Here is a 13,543-nt window from a genome sequence, read left to right as displayed (position 1 = left end):
TGGAAAGCCCTCCTTCCTTTCTGTACACCTTGCGGTAGGCAGAAGGCAGCGGCCGGGGGATTTTTGCACAGATAGAGGGAGACTTAGGGACTGGTAGACGGACGGACGGACGGAGAGGACCCTTCCCCAAGCTCTCGCGCCATGGCGGAGAGGAAGCAATCCGGGAAGCCGGCAGAGGACGAAGAGGTCCCTGCCTTCTTTAAAAACCTGGGCTCAGGCAGCCCCAAGCCGCGGCAGAAATTCTGTGGCATGTTCTGCCCGGTGGAAGGGTCCTCGGAGAACAAGACCATCGATTTCGACTCGCTGTCTGTGGGCCGGGGCTCGGGGCAGGTGGTGGCTCAGCAGCGGGACGTCGCCCACTTGGGCCCCGACCCGCAGGCGCCGTACTCCCGGCAGGGCCGGCCATCTGTTGAATCGGCCCGGAAGGTGGAGATCCGGCGGGCCTCGGGCAAGGAAGCGCTGCAGAACATCTACGACCAGGTTGGTATGGGGGGGCGGCGGCGGTGGAGACCAAGGACGGGGCGCGTGGGGGGTGCCCGCCCCCTCCCAGCTCAGTGCAGCCCCGAGTATCCGGGGTGCCCCCGTTGCTGCTGCTCCTCCCTTAATATCTCTGCATCGGCACACACACCCTACCCCACCCCGCCCCTTCTCCGCCCAGGGTGCGGGCAGGCTCGTCCGGCGGCCGCACGCCCACAAAGGCGAGCCCGCACCTCTCTGGACCTGGGAGTTGGAGGGTAGGGGTACGGGGTAAAGGACGGGCTGATCCCTGGCTGGGGGGTCTTGTGGAGGGCGGTGAACCGCGGTTTCATTCTTCTTAAATCCTCCCTGGCGGCTTCCGATTGCAGCTGTGGCTGGGTGCCCCACCCTTTTTTGATGCAGCTCAGAGCGTGCGGAGGAGGGGTTCGCGTGAAGGCCCTCAAGTTCCTCCGGGGTCCAAAGGGTCTGGGTTCCCTACCCAGCCCTGAGCGCTCTCTGGCTGCCCCTTGAGCTCTCGGGTCCCGAGATCGGAGGCCAGCACCATGGTCAGCGCCACTCCGGAGGAGCTGCTCTCCACCCATAACTGTTGTTGGCCGCGTGAGAAGAGGAGGGAGAATGTGGAGTCACCCGAGGAAACGGAGAACAAAGTTCCTCTAAGTATCTCGACGGGGCCTTCCTAGAGCCATACCCCCCACTGCTATTTGAGGGGCGTTTTGGAGAAGGACGAAGTGGATCCTGTTCCCAGGGTTCAAAAGAAAAGGAAAAAGAAGGGAGAGAAAAGCGCTCACCAGTTTTAATAGATTGTCAAGGACGATTAGCCCTTCTCTACTGTTCATAGTGGGAACAAAGGCGTCCAATTTGGTGGATCTTGATTTTAGAACATGTGGACAATTCTCTGACAAATATGACCAATGTGCATTTTAAGGGCGGTGTAGTTTTGTCACAGCATTTTTTTTTTAAAGTCTGGGTGACCTTCATACTGTGCTTTTTTTCCCCTCCCCAAAGCCTCAGTTTTTCCACGTAGGTTCATCAGTGATAACGATTTTAACACTTGTTTGTGGCTTCTCTTCTGCAACCATTTGATTTAGCTTTTTGTGAAGATGGGCAATCAATGAATACTTATTGAATTCCTCTGTTGTGCTGCGTGCCTTGCCTTGTGGGACAGGACAGTCAGGAATAAAAACTTCAAGGATGGTTTCTTCTCCCAGGGTCTGCGGAGTTGCTGGGAGTGGCCTGCTCATATTCATTGTTAGACTCAACAAGCCTTTATTTAGTTGACACGCAGGCTTTGGTGCTGAGCAATTACATGTCAGTGATAATGGCTTCCAAGTTTGCCACTGGTTCCTGATGGGAGTGTTGGGTTGGCAGCTTTTGACTATTATAGGAACAATTCCAAGGAAGGGAAAGCTTTAACCTTCATTTTCATAAGGTGGGGCAACTAATCTCTGTTATGTCTGCCCCCCATCCCAGCTCTGTTCTTTGCTTTATTCATACAGGAGAGTATCTCCTGTAAATGTTTTATGCTGAATTAACTAGAAGAACCCAAATACAAACAGTTCTCTTGGTTGCAAGTGACCAAACAATGAAGCAAAAATTTCTACTTGGGTAACCTATACTAAACTCTGAATGTGAAGTACTGTCCTATATGAATACTTTGGGTTAGGGCCAAACCCAGATAGCATCACTGTTAGGTATTTGGCCTCATGTACAGCAAGTTGTGCAGGTAACTTGAATAGCCCAGGGTCAGCAGTAGTGTATTGTGGAGAGTAAGGAAGAGACCATTCAGAGAATGGCATCTGGGATGTTAATGATGGCAATAAATTAAAACTCAAGTTTGAAAGGCAGAGTTGCACTGAGTTAAATAACACATCTCTTTCTCCTGTCCATGTAGAAGCTTAGATGTGTGATCACCAGAACTATGTGTTTGAACACCAACTGTATTTAATAGAAATTCTAACTTGTGTAACTAAGACACATGGAGGGAGAGATTTCAAGAGATAATAGCCAATTAAACCTAGACGAGTTTACCCTCACCTAACCTTGAACTGGCTCTATGCTACAGTTGGCTGCATATCTGTAGTAGAGGGCCATTCTGTTGTGACCTTCCTGCAGCTCTCCCAGAATTTTCGTCTTCAACCTGACTTCCTACGGTGCTCTTTTCACTCGGTCTAACATTTACCTGGATGGGTAAATGTGTTTCAGCATCTCACATCTGTAAGAGAGGAAAAAGACATTTGGTGTCCGTGCGTGTGTACTGTGTAACTTCCTTGATTTCAAGGAACTCTGGTGGCACAACGGTTCTGCTACCTGAAAGGTTCGCCATGGGAACCCACCAGGCACTAGGGGAGGAACAAGCCTGATGATCTGCTCTTGTCAAGATGTCAGCCTAGAAAAGCCCGTGGAGCGATTCTGTTCTCTCCTGTAGGGTCCCTACAAGCTGGAACAGGCTCCCTGGCACACGGCAAGCTGGTGATTTTGGAAACCACAGCTGGAAACCACACCATTTTGACTAAACTGACCTGTCATTACGTGCTTTCCATCTGATGAGTGGGGTGACTGCCACCATCTCAGAGCATTCCTATGGGAAGGCCTGGCACGAGAAGTGTGAACCCTGGGGTGCCTGACGAATGCTGTTCCCACTCCCCTGAATCTGATTTTCCAGGTGTCACTAAAGCACAGTTAGAAGAGGCTTGGCCCATCTGCCCTCGTAGGGATCCTGCGTCTGGAACACCTGGCTCATGGGTATGGGAAGGCTGGCGTCTGCATTCTGGAAGTAAATGAGATATGCTGCAGGGTAGGAGTAGCTCTGTACCAGTAAAGGTTCAGATTGGGTGAGAGAGAAGACTCAGGGCCATGGATGTGAATGAAGAGGAAAGAGAGTGGTCCCTTTATCCTCTTTTCCTCGGGTTCCTTGGCTGAGCCCACCTCGGGCTGCAGAGGTTAAATGGACTCCCAGCTCTGAAGTTCCTGAGCCTCTTGGAGCAGAGAGCACAGGGCAGCGATGCTGGCCTAACCGTTCCCTTGCCAGTGACTGGGTCTCTCCCTTCCTTCTAAAAGATCGCCTTCATTCCATCCCAGAGAGGGCGTGGCAAGAACTCGCTGTTCAGCTAGGCTCTTGGACGGAGCATCAGGCCCTGCTCTCAGCAACAAACATCCTGAGTAGCTAGAGGGGCAGTGGAGGTATTCTTCTCTTCCCCTCGGCAGGGGCCGATATGTGGCGTGCACAAGAGTGATCTCTGTCCTAGGGCCCCTCCCCTTGCTGATGCTCGCTAGCCCTGGGTGCCAGCGCCACAGCCAGTGTCTGTCCTCATGGCGAAGCCCCTTCCTTATCTCCCTTCCTCTGGAGGGCAATCATTTCTGAAACCACTCTCTTCCCTTCCGTCCTGTCATCTTCCATTCAACATTCCTTCAGGGGACAATCTTAGCTTTAGAGAAGTCCCAATGAGGAGAGCCGTCTGCACCTTGTGGGAGTGAGTGACAGCACAGAGTGCCTGCCCTCAGAGACCCTTGTTTGGCCTATTAAACAAATTGGAAGCCTAGTTAGTGGGATGTGTGGTCGAGATTTGGCTGGGTGCCTAGAAGAAGGGCAATGGTTTGATTCATTAGCGGTCACGTTGGTCAAAAGGAGGAGATAGTAATATGAACATCGTTCAGTTCAGGATTTTGAAAACCTAAGACTCATCCAGGTGCCAAGGGGAGAGATCATATGGGGGAGGGGGGGAGCTGCTGATAAATTGCTCTGGATTGCCCAGCTGATAATTGAATTCATTATATAATTAGTTAAAGCCAAACAAATGATTGATGATTTTTTAGAATTGTTGCTTAACTAACAGTTCTGCAATTCATTTGTTGTAGGAGGAAGTAAGAAGGGTTACATTTGAAATGAGAGAGTTCCCCACCTGGGCTCAGAGTATGAGAAGGTTCCCACTAACTCAACAGTCTCTGCCACATTTCTCTTTAGAGCCTAGTGGGGAGAGGAGAATTGGTGTCATGGAACCTTCTGGAACCTACTCTTTGACCATATTTGGCCATGGCATTTTGAACATTCCCTGGAACACATACATACCTACGGCTCTGTGCCCTGGGAGTCCGGGATGGGGCAGACAGTTTTCCCAGCTCCTGTAAGGGTAGACCAGGGGTTCTTAAGGCATCTTCAGTGATGCCCTCCACCTCCGTGGGGAAGAAGGGGAAGTCAGCTTGCTCAAGGATTCCAACATATACTACTACAGAACGTCAGATCTCAAATGAGACCCAATGATGGCTTAATCACCCTCTTCTGAAGGTCAAGAAATTGATGCCCAGAAAAACAGTGCTCCCTCCCTTGGCCCAAGGTGACGGTCCAACACTAAGATGAAACCTCTTGCTGTCCATTCCCCCTGGCACCCTTACCAGCAGTGCCCGACTAGGTATGTGGCATTTCAGTACTGTTGAGCGTGCTTTTACCTATTAGTGCAGTGGTTCTCAACCTGTGGGTCACAACCCCTTTGGGGGGGTCAAACAATCCTTTCACAGGGGTCGCCTAAGACCATCAGAAAACACATCTTTGTGATGGTCTTAGGAACAGATACACCACTTCTCTATCCATCTCCAGGCGGGTCCGCCCACATGCAGATACGCCCACATACGAGTAGCCATGCTACACCATGCCTCAAGACAAAATTTCATTTATTTGTCATTACAAATAAATACTTCACACTATATAATGACATTGTTTTGTGATGAATCACTATGCTTTAATTATGTTCAATTTGTAACAATGAAAATTCATCCTGCATATCAGATATTTACATGGCAATTCATAACAGTAGCAAAATGACAGTGATGATGACGTAGCAATGAAAATGATGTTATGGCTGGGCTCACCACAACCTGAGGAGCTGTATTAAAGGGTCGCAGCATGAGGAAGGTTGAGAACCACTGCTGTAGAGCCTACAGTTGAGGACGTGTGGAATATAGGAGGTAGTATTTTAAATTGTGTGCCTATCCTGAGATGATACAGTTCAGGCTCATAGTGACTCTATACAACAAGGAACATACCCGGTCCTGGGCCATCCTCACAAGTGTTCTGTTAGCGTTACAGTCACTGTCAATCCATCTTGTCAAGGGTCTTCCTCATTTTCACTACCCCTCTACTTACCAAGTCCGGTGCACTTTTCAGGGGCTGCTCTCTCCATTGTTTCTTTGCCCTGATCATGTAGTGTTTATTGCACTGGGCTGCCAGCTACAAGGTCAGTAGTTCGAAGCTACCAGCTGCTCCTCAGAAGAAAGACAGGGCCCTCTATTTTTGTAAAGAGTTACAGTCTTGGAAACTCACAGGGGCAGTTCTACCCTGCCCTATAATGGGGTAGCGATGAGTTGACATTTACCCGATAGCAATGAGGTTTAAAATATAGATGGAAGCCAAGTTTTAGTGATGCCAGGGGACTTTTTCCAAGGTCTTTTGTGCTATTGAGTAAATTCCAGCACTAGCATTAGGACCAAGATTTCCTGACCTCGCCCCATATTTCTTCCAGCATGCATGTTGTGTTTTAGAACCACTGCCAGAGACATTTAGTGAACTTGTAAGATAGAATTTTGTTTTGCTGGCACAGGATATGTTACCTCATTCAAATGTCATAGACCCTATGGGTTAGAAAACCAAACTCATTGCAGACTCCCAGCTACCCTGAAACACCGAGTAACACTGACCCTGAAGGTTTCCCAGACTGTAAATCTTCATGGAAGTAGAGAGCCACATGTCTCTCTTGTGGAGCAGCTGGTAGTTTCAAACTGCTGACCTTCTGGTTAACAGCCCAATGTGTAACCCACTATGCCACCGGTGCTGATATGGGTTAGGCCCTGTGCTAAAAGCTTTATACACACTATATTATGAGTCCCAAAACAATGGAATAGCTACTAGTGTTATCCTAACGTTACAAGGAGAAAAACCTGAAAGTAATTTGCTAATTAACAGCTCAAGCAGCTAGGATTTGAACTCAGGACGATGGGAGTAGAGAGCTTCTTAAAAGTAGTGATGAACCAAATTGTTTTCCATGCTAATTACTTTCCTTCATTTTATCTCCAAAGAAAGGACTGTTACCGAGAAGTCCTGAATGCCAACTTTATTGGTTTTTCAGTGTAGCCGACTTTGTTTTGTTTTTTCAATGAAGCCAGTTGTTGAAAAGGACTTGATTTTTTTTAATGCATATGCCCTGAACTGCTGATACTCTGTTCCATCCTTTTCCAAAATCCAAGAATTGTCTTTGAACAGTCTCAAGACAGAGACCAGCGCCTGCAGTGTGAATGCCTTGCTTTAGCGCAAAGTTCCTGCAAAGTTCATTTTTTCCTTGGTGGATTTTCCCCTTGGTGTAATTCACGAATTACAAACAAGTAATGAGAGGGTCGTCCGTAAAAGCATTGGCAAGAGGGGCTGACGACGCTTGAGTGTGCTCAGTCGCAGCCCACTGTAAAGCCAGAAGCTTCAGATCCTGACTGCCGCTCCCCAGCTGAGGGGCCTGGATAGTCACCCCCCAGGCTGAGCTAGGGATCACTGAAGCTGCTCCGGCTGATTTCCATCGTGTCCTGGGCTCTTTTTGTTTCCCCTTTTCAGAGGTAAACTTCATGTGGAAGTATACAATCCCAGGACTTGTAGTACAGTCATGGTGTTGTGCAGCCACGACCACAATTCCTGAACATTTCAAGAAGCCCTGTACCCATTAGCAGTTACTTCCAACATGGCCTTCTTGCCCTTCAACAGACAAAGCCTTTGCCATTGAGCCGATTCTGACTCACAGTGCCCGCAGGCTGTGATGGAACTCGATGGAGGCAGACCTCTGCGTGTTTCTCCCAAGGAGCAGCTGGTGGATTTGGACCACCGACCTGACCTTTCAATTAGCAGCCCAGTGCTTAACCACTGTGCCACCAGGCAGGACTGCTTTTCCTACCGCCTGCCCCTGGGAACTGCTCATATAAACTGTGGATTTGCCTATTCTGGGCGTTAATGTAAGTGGGATCATACACTCGGTGACCTTTTATAACTGGCTTCTTTCATTAGCACATTATTTTAAGTTTCTCCATGTTGTAGCACGAATCAGCATTTCTTTCTCTTTTTTTTAATCGATGGGTACTATTCACTATAGATAGATATATGCCATTCATCAGTTGATTATCCATTCATCAGTTGATGGACAGTTGGACCGTTTCCACATTTTGGCTGTTATGAATAAATGCTGCTGTGGGCATTCATAAACAAGTTTTTATTTGAGCACCTCTCTCCAATTTCCCGGGGATTTATCTGGGAATGGAATTGCTGTGTCACATGGCAATTCTATGTTTAACTTGTTAAAGGAACTCCCAAACCGGTTTCCCACAGTGGCTGAAGCCTTTTACATTCTCAGTGGCAAGGCTCCAGCCTTCCAGTTTCTCCCCACCATCACCAACACTTGTTCATTTCCCTTGCTTTCTTTTGCTTGAACTATACGCATCCTGGTGAGTGTGGAGTGGAACCTCACTGTGGGTTTGGTACAGTTTCTTAATGGTCACTGATGTTGCACAATTTGCCGGATGTTTCCTGTGCATTCGAGTATCTTCTTTGGAGAAATGTGTGTCAAGACCTTTGCCTCGTTTTAAAATTGGTGTTTGTCTCTGTGTTGCTGAGTTCTACAAGTTCTTTGTAGGTTTCTCAATACTAAAACCTTATCAGATACATTATTTTACATATTCTCCCTGCTGTGGGGGCTTGTTTTGCCTTCGTGATAATGTCCTTCGATGCACAGGAGTTTTAACTTTTGATAAAGTAGAATTTCTTTATTTATATTTTATTGCATGTGCCCTGGGTGTCAGGTTCGCCTTGGATAGTCTTAAAATGACTGGATTTTCCAAAATCTAGCAAGGATGTTTCAGGGCCTTGTTCCCTAGAATGATATTCATGCAAATAAATCCTATTGTTATATTCCGAGCTTTGAACTCTATTTACAACAAGGTTTGAGATAACCACGTGTTCTGGAGTGTTTTCTGTTCAGTGTAAGACTGATCTTTCTACCCTATGGTCCTTTAAATTTTTTAAATTTTATTTTAATAAATCATTTGATTGGGGGCTCTTATAGCTCTTATAACAATCTATATATCAATAGTATCAAGCACATTTGTACATATGTTGCCTGTGGTCCTTTTTACAAAAGGTTTGTGGCCAATCAAGTCAGAAGTTTGTTTTGCAAACTAGTGATTTGAGAATTAAGGGATGATGTGGAGGATAGCAATAAAAAAACCTGAAGTTAAAACAGGTAACTTTTGGAAATGAATTGAATTTCATCTACCATTGATGGTAGATAACATTGATAAGGAAATTAAAGAAGATCAAAAGCATCCACAATCTTAACCTAGAAATAGCCAATGATAGAATCTTGCTGTATTATTTTTTTCCATTTTTTTGTTCTCACTAAAAATGATTGACAATGACTATTTTTTGGTATTTCTGACCAACAAGAAGTATCGTAGTTCTTAGAGTTGCTGTCCAAAGGGGCAGTTCTACTCTGTCCTGTTGGGTCCCTGTGAGTCGTGATTGACTTGATGGCAGTGAGTTTTGTTTTTTTGTATTTATTACCTAACATGCACGTGGCACATGGCACGTGCTAGCTCTCCCATTAACGTGTTCTCACGTTAAGACAGGGCCCTGGGGGCATGGGGTGGTGCCTTGTACTGCTCGCCACAGGTCAGCAGGTCCTTTGAAGAGAGACGAGGCTGTCTGTCCCATAGACCCAGAAGGGACGTTGTGCTGTCCTGTAGGGTCACTATGACTCGGAATCGACTTGATGATAGAGGGTTTGGTTGGTTTGGGTATTTTAAATATTGACTTGTAGAAATTACATACTAAGATTTTAGCGTCATTTGTTACAGGTTGTGTCCTAATTTGCCTCTAATTCGTTTTGATGCCTTTTACTTTTGACTTTTAAATTAAAATTTTACATAATTAATCCACTGACATCTACTGACTTAGTTTCTGCCTTTGTTGCCATTCTAACTTCAAGAGTATAAAGCTATTTACTGCTATTTTTCCTAAAATATTTTTGGATTTTACGTTTAATTAAATTTAAAAATGCAGTAGTCATTATTATTTTTTTTGTCTACAACTTGAAATACAGCCTAACTTAATTTTTCAAATTGCTAGTTGAATAATTTATTCCCACCTCTCCCCCCTCCATTATTTGAAACAGAAAGAGCCCTATGGCATAGTGGGTTACTCATTGGGCTGCTAACCACAAAGTCAACAGTTTGAAACCACCAGCCGCTTTGCAGGAGAAAGATGAGGCTTTCTACTTCCATAAAGAATTACAGTCAGAGAACCTGCAGGGGCAGTTCTACCTGGTCCTATGAGTCAGAATCAATTCGATGGCAATGGTTTGTATTCTTTTGGTTTATCTGAAATGTCCACCTTTTAACATTTTTTACGAGGAGTCTTCAAGTAAGTTCATATAAAATGTGCATTATGAAAAAACAAACAAACCATAGATTTAAAAATGTTTGCCCCCAAATAATCTCCGGCTAACGTGTTATAACTTGCCTGGACAGAATCTAGTTGGGAGCAGTAAGAAGAACAGATGTTTGGACAGAGCCCCTATCAGAGCAACGTGAATTGAATTGTGCTGATGTTGAAGCAAGAACACACACCAAATTATAGGTGAAGCTTGGGTGGGAGGATAGTGAAATCACGGATGCTTTACAAAAAGTGTGTGGGGCCCAGGCCCCCCCCCCCAAAATCAGCAATATTCTAAATGGATAATTCATTTTACAAAGGGGTGAGATGATATTGCAGATGAAGGACACAAGAATTTTTTTAACAGTTTTAAACAGTTTTGTCACACAATTCACATATTGTACAATTCTATAGTTCAGTGACATCTAGAATAATTATCAAAACACTTGAATCTGTTTTAGAATATTTTCTTCATTCGTGTACTCATTTTAAACAATCATTTTATTGGGAGCTCGTACAACTCTTATCAGAATCCATCCATCCATCCATTGTGTCAAACACATTTGTGCATTTGTTGCCATCATCATTCTCAAAACATTTTCTTTCTACTTGAGCCCTTGTTATCAGCTCCTCATTTTTGCCCCCTCCCACGCCCACCCTCTCTCCCTCAGGAACCCTTGATAATTTATAAATTATTATTATATTTTTTATGTCTTACACTGACCGATGTCTCCCTTCACCCACTTTTCTGTTGTCCATCCCCCAGGGAGGGGGTTATGTGTAGATCCTTGTGATTGGTTCCTCCTTTCTTCCCCACCTTCCCTTTACCCTCCTGGTATCACTACTCTCATTATTGGTCCTGAGGAGTTTATCTGTCCTGGATTCCCTGTGTTTCCAGCTCTTATCTGTACTAGTGTACATCCTGTGGTCTAGCCAGATTTGTAAAGTAGAATTGGATCATGATAGTGGGGTTGGGGTGGGGGGGGGAGAGGAAGCATTAAAGAACTAGAGGAAAGTTGTATGTTTCATTGGTGCTACACTGCACCCTGACTGGCTCGTCTCCTCCCTGCGACTCTTCTGTAAGGGGATGTAGAACTCAAGAGTCTTATTTGTTTCAAGGAAACAGTTACTATTATTCATGACATTAACTGGAATTAACAGCAGAAACAATAGTTGAAACCATACCCATCTCAATGAGTTCAGCTTCCCCAATTCTGACTGGAACATTAAGTTGAGCAGACTTTCTGCTCCCTGGGCGCCTCAACTGTTGTAAACAGAGCAAACAAGAGCAGGGATTTCAACAGAAGTTTTCAACAAGTGGGATCAAGAGCCTGAACCCTCTCTTGGAAAAATTGCAACAGGAGGTGAGAGATTTTAGGCTCTGGAACTCTACAAGAGCATTTCTACGCTGTTCTAGCAGCGAATGATCATCTTCCAAAGGCACCCGTTTTTCTTCAGTTAACAATGTGAAAAAGACTGACTGCACTGAACTGGGTTACTACAAGGTCAGCAGTTTGAAACCACCAGCTGCTCCTCGAGACAAAGATGAGACGTTCTACTCTTGTAAAGAGTTGTAGTCTCTGAAACCCACAGAGGCAGTTCGACCCTGTCCTGTCGGGTGGTGACAAGTCAGCATGGACTGCAGGGCAGGGAGTGCGGGTCTGGGTCTTTGTTCTCTAGGGACGGTTGCTGTACTAAACGGCTGGTGCACTTGAGTACAAACGTGTCTTGAACTCGATGGAACGTGTGTCAGAAATAAAGTTCCTATTTTTAATTTCAGTTTCACTTTCCCACGATTTTTCTTGAAGATCCCTTCTATCACTGTCTTTCACACTCAAGGATTACCTTAAATTACTGCTTGGGGTTTTTCTCAATATCCTGCAGCAGAAGCCCTCCAGGAACAGAGCTGTCGGTGAGCAAGTTGGGTTTATTACTTCATGCCGTGCGGGAGAGGGCACAGCATGGAGGTGCACGGGGCATCTCTGACAGAGGATGTTTGAAGGACTTATTGTCGGATTTGGGCCTATGGTTGGGAGATTGTGAGATTGTGGGTCCCTTATAAGAATTAAGTATTCCCTCGGGATTGGGTGTTGTCAGAAAGTAGGGACAGTGACATGACTGGGCATCTCAAGAAAGCTTGTCTAGAGAGAGGACAAGCTGGACGGAGGCTAAGGCTATTATTGGTAAAGCATGAGCCGGCACTCATGTGAGTCAGCATAGCGGGTGCCTGGTAGTTCGTGGCTTGGGCAAGGGTCCTAATGACCAGGTATGATTATGAAGTGGTCTTGGGTTTGTCTTCATCCAGCCTGGTCCCGGCGTGGCCTTGTAAGAGGCTGTTGTCTCGTGAGACAGTTGATGGGCAGCAGCAGAAGACCCACGCCCACCTGTGAGTCCCTGGATGCCAGTGACGTTCACGGTCTCTGTGCGCTGAAACCCGGGGTGGATGTGCTGGATCATATCCCCTGTTGTTGTATTCCACCTCTAGAAGTATCTTCCTGCCATTACAGGTCTTCTTTAGAATTGTTTCCATGGCGCTTTCCCTGTTCTGATGTCCCTTGAGAAGGGAGAAGTTTTATTCAGAAAGAAAAAGAGGGAAAGCGAAGGGACTATTGTGGTCCCAGGAGGAATTGACTTCAACAGGGACAATACTGTGACCAGGGACCAAAAAAAAGCCATTTTCTTTCACATAGCCTGAGAACAAACAAGGACTCCCCTGGTGAACTTTGGTTAAAGCTCCTGGGTGCTCACCAAACAATTGGTGGTTTTAACCACCAGCTGCTCAGTGGATAAAGACGCAGCAGAACTGTAAAGATTGGAAAGCCTATGGGTTTTTCCCAGCCTTGGAAAACCTATGGGGTAGTTTGACTCTGCCCTATCAGGTCAGAGTTGACTTAACAGCAGTCCGTTTGAGTTTTTTATTTGTTTGTTTTGAGAGTAAACAAGGACAGAAAAAGCCCAGGTGTGCAGAGGGGATGAACAGGTGATACCATCAGAATGCTTTATACTGAAACCTGTTCCCCGGAGGGGCCTTTGAAGAGGAGCCTTATGTTGGCTCAGACTGAGGGAGGGTCCAAGTTCAGGGGCTTGGGGGAAGCAGAGAATAATGAAAGTCAGGTTGACAAGTATTTAGTTTCTGATTGATCAGTGGGGACCAACAGTTCAGTTCCTCACTTATGAGGCAAAGGGTGTGAATTTGCAGAGTGTGTGTGCCCTTGTCATGAGTGAACAAAGAGCATCTGCGAGTCTCATCCAAGTCATAGGGTGCAGTGCCGTGAACTACTTATGACTCTTCTCACCGTAGCCTTTGGAACGGCCACCACATGACCTTTTTCCTGATTGGACGGGATGAGAGACAGTGGGAGAAGATACTGATAGGATTTTATGATTCAGTAGTAAGTGGTTACTTGTGATTTGTAAAATCTTGGAACGCAGATGAAGGGATTGGTCATTTTGCCATCGTGCTGGGTTTAAAACAAGCCATCTCAGACGGAAGCAGGGAAGATCTCACTACCCATAAGACAGAGGAGCCAGGAGTGGAGCATGTCCTTTGGACCCCAAGAACCCTACACATTGACCCTCCTTGATCCAGGGACAGAAAGCCATGGCACCAGACAC

General features: G+C 46.0%; 1 protein-coding gene across 1 annotated transcript in view; it reads left to right on the top strand.

Annotated features, from left to right (window-relative positions):
- The first annotated feature begins 18 nt into the window (after window positions 1-18).
- The window catches only part of DPYSL2 (dihydropyrimidinase like 2), a 149,778-nt gene continuing 136,253 nt past the window's right edge, over window positions 19-13,543 (top strand). The window contains exon 1 of the mRNA XM_004707614.3: window positions 19-480. Coding sequence (XP_004707671.1) covers window positions 142-480 — 339 coding nt within the window. The 5' untranslated portion in view covers window positions 19-141. The remainder of the gene's footprint in view (window positions 481-13,543) is intronic.

This window comes from Echinops telfairi, unplaced genomic scaffold, assembly GCF_000313985.2.
Source record: "Echinops telfairi isolate 266 unplaced genomic scaffold, ASM31398v2 ScPeMD7_9;HRSCAF=40, whole genome shotgun sequence".
Taxonomy (NCBI): domain Eukaryota; kingdom Metazoa; phylum Chordata; class Mammalia; order Afrosoricida; family Tenrecidae; genus Echinops; species Echinops telfairi.
Note: the sequence above shows the minus strand (reverse complement) of the source record. Positions and strands in the feature narration are given on the sequence as shown.